The following is a 25808-nucleotide window of genomic DNA, read 5'->3' as shown; positions in this document are numbered from 1 at the left end:
TATTTTGCATATTTTTCTGTAGTGAATGTTAATGTTTTTCTTATTGTAACAGCTATTTATGGATATTAGCCTTTTGCTTTAAATATTTTTTTATAAATTTTTTTAGTTATAATTTAAGAAATTGCTTATAGTTTTACATACTTAGAATTATGTTACATTTTTATGTAGTCAAATACATGGCATTTTCATTTGTGATTTCTTCTAGGACTTCTCTGCATTAAAAAATACTACTTATGATACAAACTAAATATTCTTCTATTTTGTTTATTTTTTCTGAATGTTTTTAATTACCTTAAAAACACCTCTTAAACTCTATGGAGTTTATTTTGACATTGCATAAAGATGGATTGCTTATTTCCATCTATTTTTATTTTTCTTAGAATTTTCTGTTGGTGATCCATTTCTTGTAACTTTGAGTTGCTTCTTTTGATTATACCTTACTAGGTTTGAGCTATCAGTTCTGTTTCATTTACTAGGGATATTTAACTTAAGGTCTATTGGACTTTGGCAGTTCTCTATAGACAGACTTAAAAAGTTCTGTGGATTCCTTGGTATACGTATGTTTTTGTGAGTGTGCATATGTGCTTGTTTTTCTGGAGAAGAATTACAGTTTTCTTCAGCTTCTCACAGGAATAGGTAATATAAAATCTAAAAGCAGGTTGCTGGCCGCTGTAACTGGGCCTGCTTTGCTTTGTTTGTATAGACTGTTTATACGTGTGTTTGTGTAGACAATACATATAATTCCTTTTCACAATTTTCTAAGCTAGTTTTGCACATCTATTTGGCAAAATTTTTAAAAAGCCAACTATTTGAATTTTTGTTTAGAATTGCATTAAACCTAAGTGAGGGTTAGTTTACAGTTTTATACTGTTACCTCTTTTCTCCCTAATATAATGCATTTCCCATATATCCCCCCAAATGTACTGTTTTTAAGAACTCTGGGAAAAATTGTAGTACCTGTTATTTTTTATTAAGGTGTTGTTTTACTGGTTTCTTAATGTGATATAATGTTAAAAGGGATGATATGGTGGAGGATATAGGACTACATGTCCATTTTTAATCTACTTTAGGACATAGTGACATGAAAATAGTGCAAGTATGAAGTTAGAAGTGAGGAAAATAGGTTGCCAAGATAAAGTATTTTATAGTATTTGAAATTAAAATTTTTCTTCTTTGTTTAATAGACTTTTTTTAATGGAGGAATTTTGAGACATTATCTAATTCACTTTCTGGCCAGGATGGAGCTTTAAAAATACTACGAATATAGGCAGAATTTTTTTTTAGTCTTTTTGGTAGCATTAAATATTTCTCTCATAAGGATGTTTCTCTAATTATTAGTATAAACTCATTCTCTATTAAAATTATTCTTTGTGCTGGCTGCAGAGAGATTTATAATTTCAGTTAACAGTGTTGTAGTTCAGTTGTAATTCTACTTAATCACCTTCATAATAGATATAGGAAAGAATGTTAGGTTATTGCCAAAATATTTTTATTGAACTGGTTAAACTTGAAAATTGATAGGTATGTGTGAAGAAGAAATCAAGGAAGTAAAGATAGAAATCAAGTGGTAACATATTATTGGCTTTATAAAAATGAACCTAGGAAATATGTAGAAATCAAATGTTGATCTTATTGGCTTTTCCTCAGTATTTTTTTTTTAATAAAAAATTTTGTCTGGATCAAGAAAATCCACTTATAGCCATTTGCTATAATAAACTTTATTCTCAAATGTCTTTCTACATGTGATTCCTTTGAAAAATTAGATATCATTATATATGACTTTTCCACATACCTCAAAACTTAAAAACAAAAACAATAGCAATCTTTCTAAACCAAATCATACACCTCTTTGCTTTCTTGAAAAAATTAAATGCAATTAAGCTCTGTAATTCAGAATCATTAATAAGATCATCAATAACCATAACAGACATGCTATAAATACTGATCCTATTCTAGGAATAATGATTCTGAAATTAAATAACCTGAAAATTAAGTTTTTATGTTCTTATTCCAACACTTGAACTCTGACTCCACTTCACTATCAAGATGCTAGCCATCACTTCTTATCCCTATCCGTATGCATTTTCCTATTAGCATTTCTCCTGTCCCTAATTTGCTGCTTCTTATCTATTACAATCTGAAAAAAACAAGTATCACAATATATCAGAAGTAGAAAAAGCTGGAGTTCTGTTGTGCCTAAGCAGAAACGAATCTGACTGGTATCCATGAGGAAACAGATTCAATCCCTGGACTCGCTCAGTGATTCTGCTTATTTTCCACCTGCCAAAAATATGTTAATCATCCTTAAAAGAAACAGAAGTTTCTTAGAGCAAGTTAGCCTTCATGTAATCTAATCAGCTCCTGCAGCTTATGGATGTTCCCAGGCTGGGGTCAAATTGGAGCTACAGCTTCTGGCCTACACCACAGCTCACGGCAGTGCCGGACACCCAGCCCACTAATCAAGGCCAGGTATCGAACCTGCATCCTCATGGATACTAGTCAAATTTGTTTCCACTGTGCCATGACGGGAAATCTGATAAACGTTAACTCATATAATAATACCACAGAGGAAAACTGAGGTTTGTAAGTAATTTTCCATAGTATGGTTTCCATGTATTGAACATGTTTCTAGGTTGAACATGGCTGCTTTCATCAGCCAGGGTCAAGGGAGAAAGGACAGTAGGAGTGCACACTCATTTTTTTTCTTTTTCTTTTCTTCTTTTTTTGGGGAGAGGGACCTGTCCTGGGGCATATGGAGTTCCTTAGGCCAAGGATCAGATCTAAGCCGCAGTTGCAACCTATGCTGCAGCTACGGCAACACAGGATCCTTTAACCCACTGCACTGGGCCGGGGATTGAACCTGAACCTCTGCAGAGACCCAGGTCACTGCAGTCAGCTTCTTAACCCACTGCAGCCAAGCAGGGGACTCCGCACACTCATTCTTTTGAGAGCATCATCTGGAAGTGGTATATGCATCGTGTTGATTCATGTCTTAGAGATGAGAATTTAATCATTGGAACATACTTAACTGGAAAACATAGTATCTGGTCTGACAAACATGTGCTCAGCTAAAATTAGAAAACTACAGAAAAGCAGAGAAAAGGATATTAGAGAACAACTAGCATTTTTTGCTACAAAGGAAGCTGACAAAGTGGGGTCTCTAATTTATAATTGATATTGAAAACTTGTTTTCTCTTTTAAGAGATCCAGTTGTAACTCTGTATATCTTCCTTTGAAATGGAATTTTGAGAGTTTTATAATCAGTGATTTGTGACTGAGGTTCTAGTTATTATAAAGTTATCTTATTAGATAGAATTCTTCCTCTTTCTACGTGCCTTTGAAACATTAAATCATTATTAGTTTTGCAAGAAATCAGTGTCATATTTTTGAATCTCACCAGTTAATTTAAAAGGATGAAGGACTGTAGATAAACTCTGAATGACAATCGTTTGAACTGCTCCTTTTAGTGTCAAAGTTGAGTTTGTTTGCATTACCTTATACAGATTCTATCTTTTCTTTATAACTAAATGCATAAATTCTTTATACAAAGATATGACATACCTGATTAATATGTAAGTAAGTAAAAATAGCTTTCTGTAGATAATAAGTGAAACAGTAGATATTTGCGTAAGGTGCAGAAAGTGGGACTCTGTCGGGAGATCAGGGAAACCTTAGAAGAGTTGTATTTTAAAGGATGAATTAGAGGGATATTCTTAGAAAAGGGAATAAAGAGAGTATTCAAAATCTCAGAGGTGGGAAAGAAAGTAATATGTTTAGGAGAACATACTCTGATGTAAATCTTTGATTTTCGTAAATAAAGAATCATTGCTGCCATGGTGCCTACATAGTGTGCTTTAATAAATGATATTATCCTCAGCTAGAAGTTCTCTAATTTCTTTTTACATTGCTCTATTTTGTGTCCCTTTTAAAGGCATTTATCGTTTCAACTTTTATAGTTATAGTTATTTGTATAGTACTTTATCAGTTTCCTGCATTTAGGAGTTTTATCTTATTGATGTCACAAATAATCACATTTTAAAGACAAATCCTTTTTAATTAAGTATGATATGACCACTATTAAAAGTGAAAGATTACTTTCCACAATGCTTACTTTTTAATATTCAATAAATATTTGCTTATTTGAAGAATAGAAGTCCTTTGTTTTAGGTGGAAGTAATTTAGTCTTCACTCTCATTCATTAATAGAAAAATCAGAGTTCCTTTGTGGTACATCTGGTTAAGGATCTGGTGTCACTGCAGTGGCATGGGTTGCTGCTGTGGCATGGGTTTGATCTGGGAATTTCTACATGCTGTGGGTGTGGCAAGAAGAAAAAAAGAAAATTAAGAAATCACCATTGCTTACCTATTTATAAGAAGTTTCTGGGAGTTCACTAGCAGCTTAGTGGGTTAAGGATCTGGCATTGTCACTGCTGTAGCTCTGGTTGCTTCTGTGGCCCAGGTTTGATCCCTGGACCAGGGATTTCCACATGCCATGGATGTGGCCCCTCCAAAAAAAAGTTCCTAAAATGTACCTCTGAAGGACATATATATGCAAATTAATAAGGGTTTGATGAACAGATGGAATGACAAAACTTTTGTGGTGTTTGTGTAATTCTCTTCATTTCCCATCAGACTTATTATAAGTGATATAAAACTTGGATGATAAACATATGCAAGCAAATTAAGAAAGAGAAAAAAAGAAAACAAAAGTTAAAGAATTTTCCTGAAACCAGTTAGAATATAGTGATGTGGAAAGTATAGTAACTTTGTATTGGAGCCTGGCCAATTAATGTCTCCCAGCAGTATTTTTTACATATAAAATGGTGATACCTGATAGGGTTATTTTAAGGATTAAATATTATTATGTAAAATGCTTATTAGCATTTGTTGCTGACACATTTTCATCTCTGGCTTCAATCACTTGATGAGTCTATTGATAAAACATGAATATTTATTTAAAAACAGCTATGTGTGGTTATAGGAGCCCTGCGGTGCAAGGCAATATGTAGAAAATGACAGTATTCTTGATTACTGGAGCCAGAACGTAAATGTATTTAAAAAGTAACTTAGAAAAGTAGGTTTAATAATATCACTCACTAGTAGGGAAAATATGTATTTTAAAAAGTAGTTTATTTGTAAAAGTTTGTGAGAGTTCAACTTTAGGACTGATTCATTCAGTTAAAAACAAAAACACAAACCCACCAGAGCATTTGAAGGAAAAAAAAACAACCCTCAGGATGATTAAATTTGCTAAACCATGTCATGCTGAAGAAGCAGCCATTTCCTCACATTAATTATTTGTCTTCAATGTTTTGTCATATTTCTTCACACTCTCATTATTGCCAAAGTTAGAGATGAAGACATTTATTTTGGGGACTAGATCTACATAGAATTACCCTGTTTTCTTTCTTTCTTTTTTTTTTTTTTTTTAATTTCAGGGCACAATGTGATTCCTGGCCCATTATTTACCCTTCAAACATAGAACTTGCTGGGGAGGCTCACTTAAAATTGAGTGTCAGTTTTCTTCCATAACCCTTCCTATGGCCAAGTTTCTGTCCTTTAGAGTACAGATTTGATCATGTAAGTTTATTATATAATTTTCTGATTCTTTATTTTGATGTTTTATATTATTTGACCACTTTATTTATATAATGGTGTATTGATAAATATAGAAAGGTTTCCCTTTGCTTGACAAAACCATCCTTTTGTTATGAGGTAAAAGTTACATTTCTTGTAGATGTTTTATAAAGTGTAGTAATTTATTTTTCTGCTTGATTACAAGATTAGGAATCAAGAGCCATCTAATTTATCTCAATGAGTTTTCACCTGCAGTACTTAAAACCGTAGGGCATCATGGTTCTGTAAGATTTCCACATTTGTCAGTTTTCCTTGTCTGTCAGGAAGTGATATACTTTATTACTTTTAAAGCTGGGAATCTAAGTAAGTTATAAAAGAGATACTGTATTGATTTCCTGTGAAGACATAGTAGGCATCATTTCTACATTTGAGATTCAGTCCTTGTTCCCTGTCATACCTTATTAAAAGAGATTTGTTTTTAAATGTCACAATGTTCTGTGGTCATGGTTACAAATTTGATTTACCCCATTTTATCCTGGCAGGAAGGAAAACAAATTTTTAATTGAAACTATGTAAGCTGGCTCATAAAAAGAGAGATTCAGTTAAGATATTTTATATAAGATTTAATCATTCTTCTAAGTTGTTTCTAAACGAGGTCAATCAATATGTTCAGTATTTTTTCTTAGAATTGTTTTTAAAATATTCTGGCAGCAATTATAATCTATATTTGGATTTTTCATAGGATATTTTTTACCCTTGAAATTGTGAGGGTATTAGAATGAGATATTATTTAAATTACTGTTTATACAAAGTATATCTTAAATTGAGAGTGGAAGGTAGACTAAGAAGAAAGTCCTTTTCTTATTTGTCCATTAAAAATAAAATATTAAGGAGTTGCCATTGTGGTTCAGTGGGCTAAGGACCCGATGTCTTCTGAGGTTGCAGGTTTGATTCCTGACCTGGCTCAGTGGGTTAAGTTGTCTGGTGTTGCTGCAAGCTTTGGCAGAGGTTGCAGATGTGGCTTGGGTCTGGTGTTGCTGTGGCTGGTCCACAGATGCAGCTCCCATTTGACCCTTAGCCCAGGAACTTCCATATGCTACAGGTGTGGTCATGAAAAGAAAAAAAAAAAATTAACCACAATTAAGTCATTTCATTTAGTCCTAGGTAATTCTTATTTTACTGATCTAGGGTTAAGCAGTCTAGTTACACAAAATTGTCTGCTCTGCACTAACAGAATTATGGAAATTCTGACCCATTCTTTTAATACAGTTATGACAGATGTCAATCTTTGAGAGTAACTTTATACCAGGGTGCCTGTATCCATGAGTCTCATCTGTGTAATAGTAATAGTTTAGATGATTTGGTACAGTCTTTTACTAAGGATCTCTTAATGTTTATTTAGAAGACACATTCCCCCACCTCCCTGCTCAGGTATAGTGGCAGCAAGGATTTTGACTCATTTTTGTTATTTGATTCTCATTGCTTCAGTCTAGCCTGCTTGCTCTCTGTATCTGGTATACCACTTTCATCTTTAGAATTTTATTTATCACTATGGGGATTTCTTTCACCCCTCATCTGTGTAGAACCTTTGTTTTTCCATGTGCTATGTCTTTTTATTGACTTGCTCTGACATTAGAGGGAGGGGATCACAATTTCTAATAGCTTTTTGAGAAAGAGTATATGAAAGATATGTTTTCTGAGATCACGTGTGTCTGAAAATTGTCATTCTATATTTTTAATGTTTGATTGATAGTTTGGCTAGGTATAGAAGACTAGGTTGGAAATCATTTTTCTTTAGAATTTTAAAGACACTGCTCCATTATTTTCTTGCTTCTGTTACTACTGAGAAATCTTTAGCTATTTTTCTTTTTTCTTTTTTCCTTTTTAATGGCCACACCTGCAGTATATGGAAGTTCCCGGGCTAGGGGTTGAATCAGAGCTGCAGCTGAGGTCTATGCCACAACCACAGCAACACCAGATCCAAGCTGCCTTGATGATCTATGCCTCAGCTTATGACAATACTGGATTCTTAATTCACTGAGTGAGGCCAGGGATTGAACCTGCATCCTCATGGAGATTACGTTGGGTTCTTAACCCATTGAACCACAATGGGAACTCTTGAAGCTATTCTTATTTTTTATTTTTTTCCCCTCAATGGAAACATGCCCAATCTGTTATAAGTTTCCAAATGTTCTGAAAAGTCTCTTTAATTCCTCAGTATGGATCTATCATTGTTTTCCAGCATTCACATCAGACCTTTTCAGTTTGGCAACTTCTCAGTCTTTCTTGAATAATTTCATTGGTGCTATCTTCTGCCATTCTATCATTCCAATGTGAATTTTTGGATAGATACTCAGATTTTCTTTTCTCTCCTATTTACAACTTAGTCTTTTTGCTTGGGTAAATTTCTTTATTATCAGGTCCTTCTATTGAGTTTCATTTTTTTCCCATCATGTTCTTAATTTCATTTTGTATTCCTTGCTTGTACTATTCTATTCTTGATACATGAATGCAGCAACTTTTATTTTATTTTATTTTTTTGCTATTTCTTTGGGCCGCTCCCGTGGCATATGGAGGTTCCCAGGCTAGGGGTCCAATCGGAGCTGTAGCCACCGGCCTACGCCAGAGCCACAGCAACTCGGGATCCGAGCCGTGTCTGCAACCTACAACACAGCTCACGGCAACGCCGGATCGTTAACCCACTGAGCAAGGGCAGGGACCGAACCCGCAACCTCATGGTTCCTAGTCGGATTTGTTAACCACTGCGCCACGACGGGAACTCCTGCAGCATCTTTTAATATCTGTGTATATTAATGTATTTTTTAGGTTTTCTCTGTGTAGTCTTTTACTTTATGTTTTAATTTTTTTTCCCTGTCTCTGCTTTGTATGTTAGATTTTTCTTAGTTGTCTTTCTCTCCCTTGCCTGACTGTATAATGTGTTGTGGAAGATTAAGAAGTTGATTAGAAGTTCCCATGTGGCTCATTGGGTTAAGGACCTAGTGTTGCACTGTAGTGGCTTGGGTCACTGCCGAGGTATGGGTTTGATTCCTGGCCCGAGAACTTCTGCATTCCATGAGTGTGCCCCTTCTCCCCCCCAAATAGTTGATTAAAATATCTAAATTTGTCAGTTTTGAACTTCATTAAAGGTTTAACTGGGTGGGTTATTTTTGGAGAGCTTCAAAAACCTTAAGGCCTTGTGTCTTGTGCTTGTTAAATACCTTCAGAGAGTAGTTTTCCATTTTCATACATGGAGAGTGAGGATCTGATTGTCAGCATTTCTGGGAAATGAATGAAGGAAGAGGAGTGGGTTCTCTTCTTCAGTGAGAACTCAGTCTCTTTCTTTTTGGTATACTAATCTCATTTTTTACTGTGGATATTGTCTTCAGACTTCTGCTAGGATTGTGGAGAGCAGGCATTCAGTGGAATGTGGTGAAGGCGTCTAGCATATATTATTGCTTCACAAACAGCTTTCACTAGTATTCTCTTTTTTTAGTCATACTGTCTTACTCTTTGTTCCCTTCACCCCAATTTCCAAAGTGCTTAGTTCTAGTTTCTATGTCCTTTGAAATTGTTGCCATGTAAATCAAACTGGTTCTTATCTCCAGTGCAATTTGGAATATGGTGTTTTGGGAACTAAGTTAGTTGCCAGTGGTTCTGCTTATTTTCCACCTCCCTAAATCTTTGTAGCTATTGTCCCTTTTACTTTTTCTTTGTTGTTGTTCTTGGGGACTTAATGCCTTCAAAAAAATACCTTTAATGTGGTTTTAGTGGGATTCGAGGGAGTAAAGTTAGATGTTTTCAGTTTACCGTTTTAATAACCGTCTAACATTCCCTTTCTCTTTTAATATGTATAATGTTGGTAGTAACTTGTGTAATTAAAGTGAATTAATTAAATGAATGAAAGCTTCTTCCTTTCTTGATTGAACATGAGGCATATGGAAGTTTCTGGGCCAGAGATTGAATCCAAGCCACATTTATGACAATGCAGATCATTTAATGCACTGCACCAGGCTGGGAATTCAACCCATGCCTCCACAGCAACCCAAACAATGCATTTGGATTCTTAACCCATAGCACCACAGCAGGAACTCCCAAGTATATTTCTACACATTGTAGTGAAGCATTTTATTTAGGTTCTATGGAATTTTCAATATTTTCCATGTGCAAAGTTTTTTAATAGCATGGTATAGATGATGTATAAAAAGTGTAGAAGACCAGAGTTAATTCTTTTTTTTGTCTATGTGCAGGGAATGTGAAAGTTCCTAAGCCAGGTATTGAACCCACACTGCATCAGTGGCCTGAGCTGCTGCAGTGATAGTGCCAGATCCTTAACTCACTATACCACAAGGGAACTCCCAAAATTAATCCTCTTATGATTCTTTTTCATTACTACTTATGTGACCCCTGGCAAATGATTACATTCCCTGATCATAAAAATTTGAGATTATAGCACTCTTATTTTATGTGGTCATTGTAAGAGTGAAATGAAAAAATTATATAAAAGTTCTAGTTTTACTTAGGAAGAGCTAAACATTGATTAATCATTGAAATGTTTACCTAACAATAGAAATGCCTTCCAAGAGTATTTGCTTTTACAAATAAACAATGATTAGGTTTATTAACACTGACCCTACCTAAAACAAATTTTTTTAGTCTATGACGTTATATAATCAAGCTGTATTCTTTCTTAGTAATATTAAATTTTTTAAAGTAAATTATATACTTCTGTAATTTTTTGGAGACTTTTTTTTTCAGAGTTCAGCTATTCTAAGCACACATTACCTCCTGTGTAGTGCCTATAAAAATACTTTAAAAACTGAAAAAGGCTCTACAAAAAGTATTTTTTTTTCCATGTTGGGTTTTGAAGTGCAGAACTTTTTAGGTCAAGACTAAAAACTTAGCTGATTTATTCTTCCTAGAAATTAAGAGTTGGGATTCTAAAAATGAAGGTTCTGAAAGATGTAGAATTTTCTGAGGTTTTTGTAGTATAAATGAAAATACTGGGAATTAATTTCAACCAACCATCTATTAAGCAAATAAATACTGTGTTTCACATTGTGGAAGTGAGCGGAAAATGAATTAAGATGTGATTTCTGCCTTTTAACAACTCATATATAAAGATATAAATAATGAAATGTGCTAAGTCTAATGATAATATGTATGAAAGATCTTGAGAGAGCTATGTCACCTGGTTTTGGGGGATGGGCATAGTAAGGAGAAAGGAGAGCAAGGAAAGGATTGTTGGTAGTAAGATAATTTAGGTTGAATCATGAATAGGATTTAGGGTGAACTAGGATAGTTTCTTTGGGATAGTGGAACGTTGGCAATGGCACCAGTTATCTGAATAGCACCCTAACCGTTGTTCTTTCCTAAATTGTTTCCACAATGTGCAGAAACAGAATCAATGTGGGAAAAGTTGGACAAAGCTCCGGTGGGCTTGGACTAAGTGCTCTTAGCACTTGCCTGACGTTATTTAATCTCTGAGCATATTTTCTTAGTCATGAATTGGAGATAAAACCTATCTTGTAGGGTTAGTGTGAGAATTAGTTTAAACAATGTATGTAAAATTTATCTGAAGGCTTGATTTATATTAATGTACTTCTCTACTCTTCTAAAGATGTGAAGTAGACAATCAGTATATTTATTGACTTATGTTCCTTGGGATAGTAGAATGTAGTAAATTGGTAGTAAAATGATTGTAGTGGCTGGAGGAGGACTGATATAAGGAGGAACTTTAGGATTATGTCTCTTATTTTGAAATCTAAATTGGGTGAAAAGTCAGTCTTTTAGCCAGTAGCCAGCAGCTTAGCTTGCCTAGGAAAGCCTAAACTTTGAAAAGTACTTAGTATTTATATTGGAAAGGTATCTGGCAAAACAGGGGAGGAGGCCTAGGAGTCGGGGGAGCAGGGTACATCTGAAGGTATGTCACATAATTTAATTCTTTGTGCAACAGGCTTCCAAAAGAATCTGCTCCTTGAATATTGGAAACTATTCATCAAGCAGTTCTAAATGTTTTGGGTATTTGTCCTCCCATTAACCTTAGCCACATTCTAGTGCTACAGCAATGTCTATCCTGTTCAGATCTTTCCCAATTTACCAACCTCTTGCTTTTAACAAATAGGTTTGAGCCATCCTCAGAGAATCTTATATATTTTTGAAGAATTAATGTGGCTTAGATCAAATATAACCTTTGTTCCCTAATACAGTATTTAGGGCAGTTTTTACATATGTTATCTGGTTTACTTTGTGGAGAATAAATAAGGACCTTTTAAATGCTAAGTATTTTGTTTTAACTTTTATCATGGAAAATTTCACATATATATAAGAATAGAATGAAACAATGAGCTCATATGCCCATCACTCAGATTGAACAGTCATTAATTTATGGGGCCAGTTTCCTTTTTGCTTTCCCTCTACTACGCCCTTACACCCTTAGCAAGTTTTAATGAATACCTACATCTAGTGGTGGGTGAAGGCAAGATAGCACAGGGTGCTAAATTTCAGGAAGGTAAATCAAGTGAGAAGGAAAAAGGTGGTTTTCCTAGCTGATGTGGCTGTCAAGCAAATAGATTCTTATTGTGCTTTTGTCCTTCTCTTGATGGTTGGTTACTGCTAAAACAAATTTGCCTTGTTAATATACCCACTTTCAGATGGAATTTTATATTTTTGTTCTTCCTATTTGTTTTTTCCCCCAGGAGTTTAAAAATTCTTTATTTTTATTTGCTTTTCACCCATGTCAAAATGTTGGGAGGTCTGTGCCAGGGCATGAAATTTAATTTGCCCTGGGACCAAACACTCACCTGGAGACGTCTTTGTGACCATCTGGATTACAGAAGAAAATAAATTGTTTTTATCTTTATGGTAGATTACTCAAAATCAGCTTTGTTGCCATCATAGCTTTAATGTCTCAAATCCTCCCCAGCAATTATTTAAAGTTATTCTCAAGATTCAAAAATTTGATTGCAAGCTTTAACCGTTCTGCTAGATTTGAGCATTTTGGGGTTTAGATTCTGTGTGAAAATCTTTAATTAGCCTTCTATAAATGGAAATTGACAATCAGGATTTAAACATCTTAATTTTCTAGAAATTATAAAAATTGGCACTTTTTTTCATGTAAAAAGTACTATAAAAGATTTTTTTAAAAAAGGGCCTTGAGCAGAGTTTGACTTTTTTTTTTCTGGACTGAAATGGAGGCTTGCTTTCAAGCTAATTCCCTGATGTTTGCTATGTGTGATTTGGCTCTATCTCTGTAACTACTAATATGTGGCATGGATTTCAAGCTGTCTGGGATCAGGATGTGCCCAAACTCTGTATTGCAAGTCAGGATTCAAAGGCATTATGTTACAAAACTGGCTTGCTGCCGTCTCTGTTTCTGTGTTCTGAGTAGCTGCATTGTTTGTTGCAGTATATGCATTAGCTCTTGTCTGTGTTCAGTTTCCTGCAGGCTGACAAAGTGGGAGGGGCTTCGCTTGATACATAGCTGAGTTTTGACTGTGTGAGTTCTTGAGTGCACATTGCAGCCATCTTAATTACACTTTAGTGCAACTGAGACAGTGCAGCTGTCTCAAAATGGCTGCTAATCTAGTCTTTGTAGCTGCTTAGGCAGCCACTATGCCACTGAGGAGACTTGTCACATGCATCAAGACCAAAGGTAAGAACCAATTACTCTTCATCTCTGAACATTTTAATTAAGAACATTTGAATTTTACCAAGTCTATGTAGGAAGGTGAACTTAATGCTTGCTATGAAGTTGAAATGTTTGCTGATAGAATCATTAAGCCTCTGTTATGGAAACAGTACATTAAGATGGTGAGGTCAAAGGTTAAATTCCTATAATTTCTCACCATCCTATGTTCTGTCATTGCCAGAACATTTGATCACCACAGTGTGCTTTTTTTGGTCCTGATTAACTTAACGTTACTTTTATGTTGGATATTGTAGTTTGCTTGATGCTTATTTGTAGAATTAAAAACAATATAATTATCTCAATAGATTTTTTTAAAGGAAACTATAAATAAGCATTGTTTTGCATGAAGATTGCAGTTTTTCTCTGTGTGTGTGTTTTGAAGGTATTGTTTGGTAGATTTCTGGGGAGAATGTTAAATCATAGTTATAGAAAGAAAAAAATGTATTTTTTAACGCTGTTAGAGGTTTTTGGTACTGTGGGTTCCACTTCTTTCTCATTATGCTGCCTCTTCCCAGCCATCCAGTTCTTTCATATTTTTGATGGGGCTGACTTTTTATCCTAATAATTTTTTGCCTAAATTGGCATTCAGATTCAGATTTTGAATTTAGAAATAGTTCACATCTTCCAGGTCTGGATACACCTCTTCTTTATATCTAAGGTATTCTAATGCAAGAGGGCTGAAGTAAATCTTAATTTTTGAGTTAATTAAGTGATAATTGATGATGTTCACTTCATCTTAGTTAAAATCTGAGGTATATTTAAAAGTAATGACTCAATAATTTTATAAATTTAGTTTGAAAATTTTTCAAAAAGCTTTCTTAACGTCATTCTGAAGTTGAAACATTTGTTGAGATATTGTAAAGTCCATCGTGATCCCAAAAGATAAGGGAATGAAAATTTTATTCACATCTTTTAGATAGCAGAACAGTTAGTTATACTTAAAGCACTGAAGTTTGAATCGCATGCAGGACTTACTGAAATTTTTTCTACATGGTATAGTGCATTTCTCTAGCTTTGTCAATAGAGTGCTGTGAATATATCCCTGACTAATATGACATAGAACAGTAAGTTTTGAACTTTCTAACTATGGCAACTTTTTAAAAAATAGCAACTTTTTGCACCTTAAATTCTTTTGAAGGACCCTGGCATATAAAGGTGTATGTATGCTATTTTGTTATTGTTCACTTGTTTTATAATGTAAATGGATAACAATTATATATTTATTTAATAAAATGAGAACAATTAGGCTGTTTCAATGAAAACAAAAGTTTGAAACAAGATTGTGTATGACAATTATGATCTTATTATTAGTGTCAGGATCTAGGTCACTTATTTGTAGAAGTCCAGGTGCTAAGGTACTGGAATTTAGTTTGAAAAGTATTCTATTAGCACTAAGAACTATGTCTAGATACTTACAATGCAGCACGACAATGGGAGAAAAAATTATGTATACATGTATGTGCAACTGGGTCCCCATGCTGTACAGTGGGGAAAAAAAAAAAAGAATATATAGAAATAAAAAAAAAAGTATTCTAGAACATATATTCTTCGTGTTCTTTTCTGATTTACAAATTTTCATGAGGGTAGTATATAGGATCTATATTTACATGATTTAACAGGTTAAAATTGCTGCCTTGCCACAAAATTGTTTTTACTTGTTCTTAGTTTATTTTTATTTTTAACAAAATTATTGTTTTTCCTAACTTAATCAGTATTTATTTGTTCAGTAGTCTGAAATACATTTGGGATCATTAGCTCAATTTCATCAATAGCTGTAGTAATGTTTATTTTACTTTCATTAACTTATTACTTTGTAAAGTTGTTAGGACTATGTTGTGTGAAATAATGGATTCTCATAATCTGATCATTTCTTTATGTAAATGTACATATGAGCCTGCTCCTGAAAGAGAAAAAGAACAACAAATCCAATATGTGTGACAGATGCAGTATATGTGAGAGATTTTTCTGTCATGCATTTCAGTAAGGTTGTGCTCTGGAGTGAGTATGACATAGGAAAGTGAATGTGCTGTGACTCTAATCACTCTTATTTTTTTGCTTCTTATAGTATGAACAGCTCACTGTGTTTCAAAAATTGCATGCAATGCCAGCCATCTACTTGGTTTGATATTCTTCATTGCTGGAGAGAAAGTAGGTTGAAATTATTGATCAATTTATGTTAACCTTCAGAGTAGGACCTCAGAGAAATTTTAATGATCCATTCTTCTTGCCTTCTATTGTGGACTATAAAATTTACACTCACCCTCCCCTTCATAAGATGAATCCACAGATTATTACTTGTACATGGGATAACTCCAACACTTTGTGGTCACTCAGTGTATTATTGCTAATTCTTATACTGGCCAACTCATTCCATTTTCTTACTCTTATTTATTCATATGTAAAATTGAGGAAAAAAAATCCTATTTGGTAAGGATATGTTGAAGATCAGTTTATATGATGTTTCTGAACAGTACCAGGAAATAATCCACAGATATTTGGCATGCTAATTTTCCAGCAATATTTGAATGCTCTTCAGTTTCTTTGTTTCTCAAATGTCATGTACATTATTAAATGTGATTGGATTAGAGATTGTGGTATGTTTAGAAAGTATGGGAAATTTCTCATAGAACTCATGCTCAGAAGCAAAGAAGTACTAACATTAGTACGTCCACTTGGTAACATGATAGATTCATGTTTGTACTGCTGGGCCCTACTCTGTTAGATAAATTAACTATCCTTTGCTGTATGTGGGTAGTGGCAGATGTATTTGTTAAGTAAAGCCAATATAGAATGTTGTCATTACAGAATTAGAGGAGTGGGAGAAATGTTTCAGTTCTAGTCTGGCTGTGTCCTCCAACCATGTAGTGAGAAAATAATGTCTCTAGAGAGATGACTTGAATTCAGGGACTAGAGTTTTATATGTTTTAGTACAAATGAGAATCTTTTATAGTTCTCTTTCAGTTGCCACAATCTGGCAGCTAACAGACTTCTTTTATCCTTTAACCACTGCCCTACTTCTCCACTTAACATTTAAATTTGTCAGATTTTACACAAACATTTGGATGTCTCATCTTTCAAAAAATAGAAGATTGGATGCTATGGTATATATTTTTGCTTGAACAAAAATCTACAGTTGAGAAGCTACAATCTCCTTCAGATAGGGTCTTTACATCTGGTCCTCTTCATTGCTTCATGTTATCTTCTGGGCCCCAGTAAACTGTTCCTTTTAAATTCCTATCTTACTTGATGGATTGTTGGCAGCCTTTAATATCTAAAATATAGCTTCTAATCTAGCGTACTTCATTTGGTAGGAAAGACAGCATATGTAAAATCAGTTTACTCTTTAAAGGTATGACGCTTTTGCTAACCTTTTTCTTATACTGATTTTTGTATTAGACTAATAGGTGGCTGATTGAAGGAGATCCAGTGACATCAGCAAAAAGTGACAGTTGGTTGAAAGTGAAGCAATTAAAAAATACTAATTAGAAACATCTAAGTTCTGTGAGGTCTTCTAATGTGATAATAAATTCTCTTTTCTTTAAATGTTGTCACTGTATTAAAGACATCTTTATTAACTTGATATTCTTAATGACGATATTGAATAAAAATGTTAAATTATATTCAAGATAAGCAATTTACTGAACAGGTAAATGAAATAAACTGTAAAATATTTTCGCCTAAATTGAAAAAGTTTTAGCACTTAGAATGAATAAGTTTCTAATAAAAAGTTTTCTTAACACTAGATAAAAAGTTTTCCTAACACTAGATGATTTCAGAGGCCGTTATAGACTTATTTTTGTTCAAATTTTGCTTCTTTACATAACATTCACCATCTTAACTATGTGAAGACTACCTTGATGATCCATGAAACATGGCAGTTGATAATTGTGATCTGATGTGAATCTTAATTAAAAGCCAACTTCTTAGCATTCATGTGATAACATGACATTGGTAACTCCAGGGAAATGAGAAAGGAATTTTACTTATTTTTGGAAAATGGCTTTCAAGTTAGAGAGAAAACTTCAGTGAAAAATTGAAAAAGCAATTAACTTGTATAGGAAACATAAACTCTCCTATTTTTCCATATTTTTCACTCCCAAAAGAGAAAGTGATTTGGGAGAAAGCTTAAAGTTTATTCAAATAACAGATTTTTAATTAATTGCTTGGCTTAGAACTTTCACAAAGTTTTCTCTGTTAGTAATTTGTAACAGTCTATTAGTGGCCATTAAAGTTTGAATATGGAAATTATGAAAATAGTGCTTACTGACTCAATGAAAGTTTGAGTTTAATGAAAGAGGGTGTTTAACACCAGGTAAGTCTGAGGAGTTACCTCTGCATCTGCCTGTGGACTTCTGCCTTCCCTGCTGAAGCAAACCACATACTGCTGACCAGTAGTGCCATCTGACCTGGTGCTTTCATTTGCCAACATACAAGTATCATGATGTGCAAAGTGGCAAGTATTAGTATAGATGTCTGGAAACAATTATTTTTGTTTTGCCGCTGCTAGTAAGTAGTTGTATAGTTTAGATAAGTTATTTAAGCTCTTAATGCCATTCTGTGACCACTGAATGAAGGAAGTGGTTGGACTAGGTAAGGAGTTACACAAGAATATGAACTTTGGAATCAAACCAAGTCAAGGTGAATTCATGTTCCTCCACTCCCCAGTTAGAGAGGTTTATATGAAAAGTATATAATAATGCTTAAAGTATAGTGCACTATTACAGTATTCAGTAGGTCTTTTGCATTATGTATTACAGGAGAGGCTGTTGCTTATTTTCAGAACTTCGGTCTTTCTTTCTTTCTTTCTTTCTTTCTTTCTTTCTTTCTTTCTTTCTTTCTTTCTTTCTTTCTTTCTTTCTTTCTTTCTTTCTTCTTTTCTAGGGCCACACCCACGGCATATGGAGGTTCCCAGGCTAGGGGTCAAATCAGAGCTGTAGCCACTGGCCTACACCACAGCCATAGCAATGCAGGATCCGAACCGCATCTGGGACCTACACCATAGCTCACAGCAATGCCAGATCCTTAACCCACATAGCGAGGCCAGGGATCGAACCTGCAACTTCATGGTTCCTAGTTGGATTCGTTAACCACTGAGCCACAATGGGAACTCTGCAGTTTTCTTATTTTTAAAATGGAATACTACTCAGCCATAAAAAGAATGAAATAATGCCATTTGCAACAACATGGCTGCAACTACAGATGATCATACAAAATGAAGTAAGTCAGAAAGAGAAAGACAAATGCCATATGATATCACTTGTATGTGGAATCTAAAATATGGACACAAATGAGCCTATCTATGAAATAGAAACAGATTCATGGGACTTGCCATGTGGCTTGCAGCATACCTACTCTGCGTTGCTTCTGCAGTGGCTGTGGCTTGACCTCAGGCTCAAGAACATCCATGTGCCATAGGTTCAGCCACTTAAAAAAAAAAAGAAAGAAACAAATTCATGAAGTAGAGATTTGTTGTTGCCAATGGGGAGGGCTTTGGGGGAAGGATGGAGTGGGGTTAGCAGATATAAGCTATAATATATAGGATGGATAAAACAGGGTTCCACTATACAGCCCAGGGAAATATATTCAATATCCTATGATAAACCTGATGGAAAAGAATATGTTAAAAAGGAATATCTGTTTATATGTATAACTGCATCACTTTGCTGTACAGAAATTAGCACAATACTGTAAATCAGCTATATTTCAGTTTTTTTTTTTTTTTTAATGGGGATAAAGTACCATATGGGATTTATTTTGGAATTTAAATGAGCATAACAAATACAAAGTACTTAGTGCAGTGTATGATAGAAATTAAGTATAAATAAATTTTGGTTGCTTTTTCCTCACAAGGTTCTCTCCAGCCCAGACTTTTTCTTTCTATTTCTTTTTTCAATTATTATGAAATTGGAGAGAAATCTGGGGTACTGGATACTTTAGAAAGGGATCTTTAGGAAGAGGAAATTTTTCGGGTCCTGGCTAAGTTAACAGTAAAAATGTTTAAATCTCAAGTTAAAGACTTTAAAGAACCCAAAGGGGGACAAAACAAGGATTCTTATTTGTGCTTGGGCAGCATGGTATAGTGAAAACAAAAATGGACTGTAAATTGATCAACTGTTTCAACAAATTTAACTAATATTTATTATGCAACTGTTATTTGCCAGGCACTATTTTGATAGCTGGTGTACAAGATCCCTTGCCTGCAAGGAATTTACATGGGACAGGGGAAACAGGAAGACAGAAGTTAATAGAGAAAGTTAAAATACTGAGGGACTGAGACTGCTGGCGGTAGGATGGAATAAGTAGTGACTAGCTAGGTGAGTTCTACTCAAAATGTGTTCTGTGGATCAATTCAAGGTCACGTCTCATAAGTTCATCTGTTCCTGTTCCTCCATTAGGTAACTAAAATTAAGTGTCTACAAATTTTTATCAGTTTGATAAAATAATTTTATATCAGATCAAGTAATAAAAATATTTTTATTTTATATGCCTCCCCCCCAAATAATTCATTTTCATTGAGTATTTTATAAGAGCATTGGTCTGTAATGGAAATAAAACATTGGTTTCTTTACCATCCTGAGTTTGAGAAGCACTCAGCTAGATTGATAACTTCCATTGTTAGCAGGTTATAGAGAATTTGAGCTTTTTATGATTATTTCTTTGTCAGGTGATTTTTTAACTTAATTGTCTTTAAAAAATAGTATCTAAATACTTGTTATTAACAATATATTTTATGCTAGACTAAAGGATTTTAGGTCCTTTGATTTAAAGTACTTTCATTCGAAAAGTTGGATATATAAAGTAGAAAGAGAAGGAGGAAGCAAAATTAAAACTGGAAGGAATAAATACTTAGATGATTTCCAACTCTGAGATTTTATGATCAATAGTCCTTTTGATATAAAACTTTTTCTCCCAACAAGTATTACTTACACAATGTATCTATATGAAGTTATACCATCTTATTATATGTTTGTCCCTGTCCCTTCATCTGCTGCTGGTGGAACACAGATCCTAAAAAGAGAATATGGTTGTTTGAGGAGATCTGCTACTGCTTGTCAAAGATAAATTGGGTAAAATTTAGGATTATCCACATAATAGAAGTCTACCAATTCCTATTGCTCTATAACTTTATTATTCCTTTGATTTAGTGTCCTATCATCTGTATTGTGTAATAGGGATAATTTAAGACCCATGTTTTAAGACAGCTGAAAATGAGATTAAAAAATAAGGAATATACTTTTGGATAAGCCCCAGTTAGCATATGAAAGACATCTTTCCATTTTATCACCATTTTAGATGGCACTAAAATAGCTTCTCAATTATTATTTGAAAATGAAATTTAATATATTTATACTCAATAAAATAAGTGAAAAAATAGAAGTGAAGATATAGAATTACTTATTAGTAATCATAAAGTGACTATTAAAAAAACTTAAGCAAAGGACTTTGTAGATGTCTCAATTATTGCTCAGTCAGATCTGACCAATTTAAAAAAAAATACATGAATGATTTAGGTTCAAAAAGAATATGCCACACAAAAGATGTTCCTGTGTAGATATTTTTAATATGTCATGCCTCAGTTTTGATATTGAGCACATGCTTTAGTAGTATTAACTAGTGGTAAGTAAATATATTGAATTATATAACCATCATAATAGTGATACCTGAAGATGTATTGTCTTATTATTTGGTGAAACATAAAGCAGTACTATATTAAGAGCACATCTATTTAATGATCATTTACTATTTAAGTGACTAGTTAACAAAATTTGAAAGGCAGCTGTTGAGTAGAATGGGGACACCTTTTAGCTAATGAGAATTATAATTTATATTTTTAATGATTGTTAAAAATAGCCATCATTGTATTTATATATAATCATATTGGTCAATGCTGCAAATAAACTAAGGCTTTTGAATATCTTGGGGGGTTACAAATATTTTTGGTGTGGTGGGGGTAGAATTTCAGTTATATAAGAACTCTTAAGTCAATTTTTTCTTACTACCTGGATTTTAATCATATTAGTAAATAGATAACTATAGATATATTCTAGAACCAGTCAGTGCCTGTTGGGGAACAAATGAGGGAGGGTTTACTCAGCAGTGTTCTTTAGTTTGGTCATGAAATGAGGACTGCTTTATGTAAATTGTTCTTACTGGCGCCAGCTAGCTGTAACTGCAGTCTGGCTGTGCTAGGGCAGCAAATAATATGTGTCATGGATTTTCTGTTTGGAATGTGTAAGAATGCAGCCTTTTGGACTGAAAGAACGGAGTTGATGCATTAGAATAGGAGTACTGAGACCTCCACAATTGACAATGAATATGTGTAATTATGAGAAGCTATAAGCTTTTCAAGTATCTATTCTGCTTTTATAGATTTATGCCTAGTGATACTATTGGGTAATATGTGGGAGGCACTTAACTGCACACAGTTGCTGCAGACCTATTAGTTGGCAGCATAGAAAGCAGTACAAAAGACTTCTGATTCTAGGCTTCTTCACTTGCATCAGTCCTTTGGAAGGTATACGTTGAGTGTTCTGTGAGCTTCATTGACATGCTGTCTGATGTTTTCTGGCTTTTGTGGTTGATGGGATGTTTGCTGCACAAACTACACAACAGATGTGAACCACTGAAAGGAATTTTAATATGTAGCCAATCTACTGTATTCCTATTTTTTTTTAATGAATATGAACCAAACAAGAAATTTAGGCTCAAAAAGGCTGATCTAGAAATCTGTATTAGCCTTTAATGTTTATACTAATGAACTGAGTAGCAGTGGTTAACAGAAGAGGAAGTCTTTCACAGTATCAAGCTGCCCACAGGTAAGAGATTCAGGTCCTTTTTTTTGTAATAACCCTTCCCCCTTCCCAAACCTCTCAGGCCTTATATCTGTCTCTCACCTATGGGAAGTTTTTTTTGTTTGTTTTTAGTTTTGGTAATACCAGGATTGGTAGATTGTTTAATGTTAATTTTCAGGAGATTCTGAATGTCATTTGGATTTGTTTTTTGTTTTTTTTAAATATTATTTTTATCTTTAATTTTCCTCGGGTTTGAATTGAAATGAACAGTGGGCTTCATATATGGATATTACTCATGCATACCAGTATGTTCATATTACACAGAAATCAGTTTTAGATCTCTTTTCATTATAGTCCTGTTACTGCGTTCTCAGTTGTAGTGACACCAACTGGTACGTACAGAATAATGATGTTTTGTAACCTTACTAACCTTACTAAACTATAAAGTTTTAGTGTAAATGTACTTCTTTTACTTCATCACCAAGCTCAGAATGCTTGTATTTTCACAAGTGGCTCACTGACATACAGTAGATAATGTTATGTATATAACATGGTCATGTTTTCTAGTACCACCCTGAATATTTCCATTTCCACATATTTAAATTTATCACCATTTAAAAAGTGAATTTAAGAATATGAAACTAAAATGAATGTATGAATTAGAAATTCCATTGATTTAATATTTTATTTCTCCAGTTAGGAGAAAGGTATGCAGGCATTTGTTATATTATTCTTTTTTTGTATGCCTGAAAAGTTGCGTACAAAACATCTCATTGTAATAAAGAACTATATAAAATAAAGATATATATAATCATTACTATAAAAGATATGAATGTTTAAAAGAAATTGGTATAGCTGGTGATAAAATATATTACTGACTGATACAGTAATTTGGGGGGGGTTAGTACAGGGAGGTAAGTTGGTGAAGGAAAGAGGGGTAGTGAAGCTAGCTTAGAGAAAGGAAGGAAGAAATGGTTAGAATAGGCAGTCTCTGCCTTTGTCTCCTTGGGAGTTAAATAGGTTCTTTCTGCAACCTAGAAGTGTTAGTTTTAGGTGGGACTTAAGTTCTCTAGATTTTGAAAGTTGGTTGGCCATTTATTATTACTGCGTGGTTAAGTACTTAAAAACAGAGGCCAGCTGTAATGGAAGGCACATTCATGTTTCAGGGGCACAAACTTTCTCCTGTTGCTTTTTAACAGTGTCGCTTGGGATTTTTAAAATGGTTGTTTTAATGTATGTTCTTTTGAAGTATAAAAATATATGTTTGTGGATGTGTATCCTCTAAGTAAACAATTTCACTGGAGTTAGAGAAATGGCGATAGTAAATATATCATTTTGATTGATGTGCTTGTTATTGGATGGGGAGAAGCTCAGTCTTCTGGTGTGGAGAACACACGTATCTAAGATTTTGGAAATGTTTTCAGACTTCTTTTGAGCCATTGTTTGGAAGAATATTGGGCTAGGATAACAGTTGATATAGACTGACTAGTTCATCTGTACAGGTAAAGAGGAATGGGGTTAGACTGAAAAACAGGAATTTATTGAATGATATTAAGAGTTAGGGGTCATAGCAAAAAATGATGTTGGAAAGTAGTACAGAGAAGTATTCTGTTTATAGACAAGTAAACCTAAAAGGGAGCATGTAAGACAAAAATAAAAGCCATGAGCATTAAGATGTGTGGTCTTTGAAACTATTGAGATTGAGTGTGCACCATTCAAAAATCTGGGAGGAGTTCCCGTCGTGGCTCAGCTGGTTGCAAACCTGGTAGTATCCATGAGATGTGGGTTCGATCCCTGGCCTTGCTCAGTGGGTTAAGGATCCGATGTTGCCATGAGCTGTAGTATAGGTCACAGGCTCGTCTTGGATCCCACATTGCTGAGGCTGTGGCTGTGGCCGGCAGCTACAGCTCCAATTTGACCCCTAGCCTGTGCAGTTCCATGTGCCAGAAGTGTGGCTCTAAAAAGAAAAAAAAAAAAATCTGGGAGATAAAAATTGAGGGGTTTTTTGGTTTGTTTTTCTTTTTTAATGTTCCTTTTGGGCATCAACAATTTATTTAGCAAGCAGTGTAGGTAGACTCATAAAATCTTCAAAGTGAAATGGACCTAAGTGGTCCTGTAGTTCTAACGTCACACTTTGCACAGGATTCTGCCGTTTGGTACTCCTGAAGATAATTATTTAGTTTCCGCTTCAGTCTTTCTAATGACAGAAGAGAGAGTCTCTAATTTCATAAGACATTTCCTTCTTTTGTTGGACATCTGAAAAAAATTTAACATTTGCGGATTTTGAGACAAAATCAGCCTTTCATTGTTTTGTTTCTCCCTGTGTCTGTCTCTTTTTCTATGTATCATTTTTATGTGACAGATCTGCACTATTTAAAGAAAACAATTAAAATTCCCTTTTGTTTTTTAGGCTAAATATCCTCCATTTCTCCAGCTATTCCTCACGCGCTATGCTGTTCTAGGCCGTTCTTTGGCCTGGTCATCCTCTTGTTTTTCTTACTGTTTTTAAGTCTCTCTTTATCTGCAATGATCAGAACTAAATGTATTACTGAGAAATATTCCTTTTCTCTGATTTGTATTTCTGTTTGGCAGTCTAACTTTGCATTGACATGTTTGGCAGCCACCTCACACTGTTGAATTTCATTGAGTTTGCAGTAAGTTAAAATCCTTCAGTCTTTTTTATGTATTCTATTGATAACATTTAATATGCTTGAATATTTGAACCAAGTGTATTACCGTATATTTGTACTTACATCTTCTTGATAATTTCTAATATTATTTATTATGCTTTCTTTCAATAATCTTAGCTGTATTCCTCCCTGCCCCCCAGTAGTTTTTTTGGAGAAGCAGCTTTTGGTTTTACTGATTGCTTGGTGTTTTATTGTTCTCCAATCATAACTTTCCATTTTTACTGTAATTACTTGCTTTGAGTTTGTAACTTTCTTCTTTAACTAGTGTTTTTGAGTTTTTGCTTTTTTTTATTAATTTATGCCTTTAAGGTTTTCTCCTGAGTATCATTTGAGTTGAATTCCCTGGGTTGTATTTTGTTAATACTTTGTTGTTTTTGTTATTTCACCATTGATTTTCTCCTTAGCCCAAAGTTTATTAATTATAAGGCAATAAGGTTCCCTTTCATTTCATTATTGTTTATTTAACTGCATTATGTTATGGCCAGAGAATGTGGCCTTGTGTGTGAATGTTTTTTGGGGGTAAATCTCTGTATTTATTATTATTTCCTTGTCACCAATATTGACATGCATAGTTAATATTAATGTATGTTGATTGTGTTCATAAAAATTCATATTCTGAATTTGTTGGACATATAATTACACTTATTTTTTTATTTTCTAGCAAATTAATTGAGAAATGCATTTTTTATATTATTTTTGTTTTCTTCTTCTGTAGGTTTTAGAACAAGGAGTGTTTACCTTTGTGAATTTATTAGTTTTTTCCTGAATTTTTAAAATGTGTTTTTGCTTTATGTGATTTGAAGTAATGTTATTAAGGTATATCAGAGATACATGTTTCTAGTGGATTATACCTTTTATCCATTGGAAATACCTTTTTGTTCTATTACTTGATTTTAAATTTGAAGTCTTTTTTATGTTATATATAGGTTTTATATGTATACCACATATATCATTTCCCACTCCTTAGTTTTCAATCTTTCTATTCTATTTTATTGTAAGTACATCTCTTTTTATAGCAATATTTGATTAATATTTTTGTGATTTTACCCAGCGTAAAACCCAA

The 25808-nt window shown here is 33.9% G+C and overlaps 1 protein-coding gene across 3 annotated transcripts in view; it reads left to right on the top strand.

Annotated features, from left to right (window-relative positions):
- Window positions 1-25808, top strand: part of ATF7IP (activating transcription factor 7 interacting protein) — a 122260-nt gene that overhangs the window by 3300 nt on the left and 93152 nt on the right. Inside the window, exon 2 of one of the 3 annotated variants that reach the window (XM_047787499.1) lies at window positions 15329-15411. The exons of 1 other annotated variant lie outside the window; for it this stretch is intronic. Coding sequence is in view for 1 of the 2 variants with exons in the window: in XM_047787497.1 (XP_047643453.1) it covers window positions 13211-13227 (17 nt within the window). In the remaining variant the exon portion in view is untranslated. Of the gene's footprint in view, window positions 1-12760; window positions 13228-15328; window positions 15412-25808 lie in introns of those variants that run through there. One more of the 3 variants, XM_047787497.1, reaches the window with a different exon arrangement.

Source organism: Phacochoerus africanus, chromosome 7 (genome assembly GCF_016906955.1).
Source record: "Phacochoerus africanus isolate WHEZ1 chromosome 7, ROS_Pafr_v1, whole genome shotgun sequence".
NCBI classification, from domain to species: domain Eukaryota; kingdom Metazoa; phylum Chordata; class Mammalia; order Artiodactyla; family Suidae; genus Phacochoerus; species Phacochoerus africanus.
The sequence above is the reverse complement of the archived record's forward strand: the minus strand, read 5'-3'. Positions and strand labels throughout refer to the sequence as shown.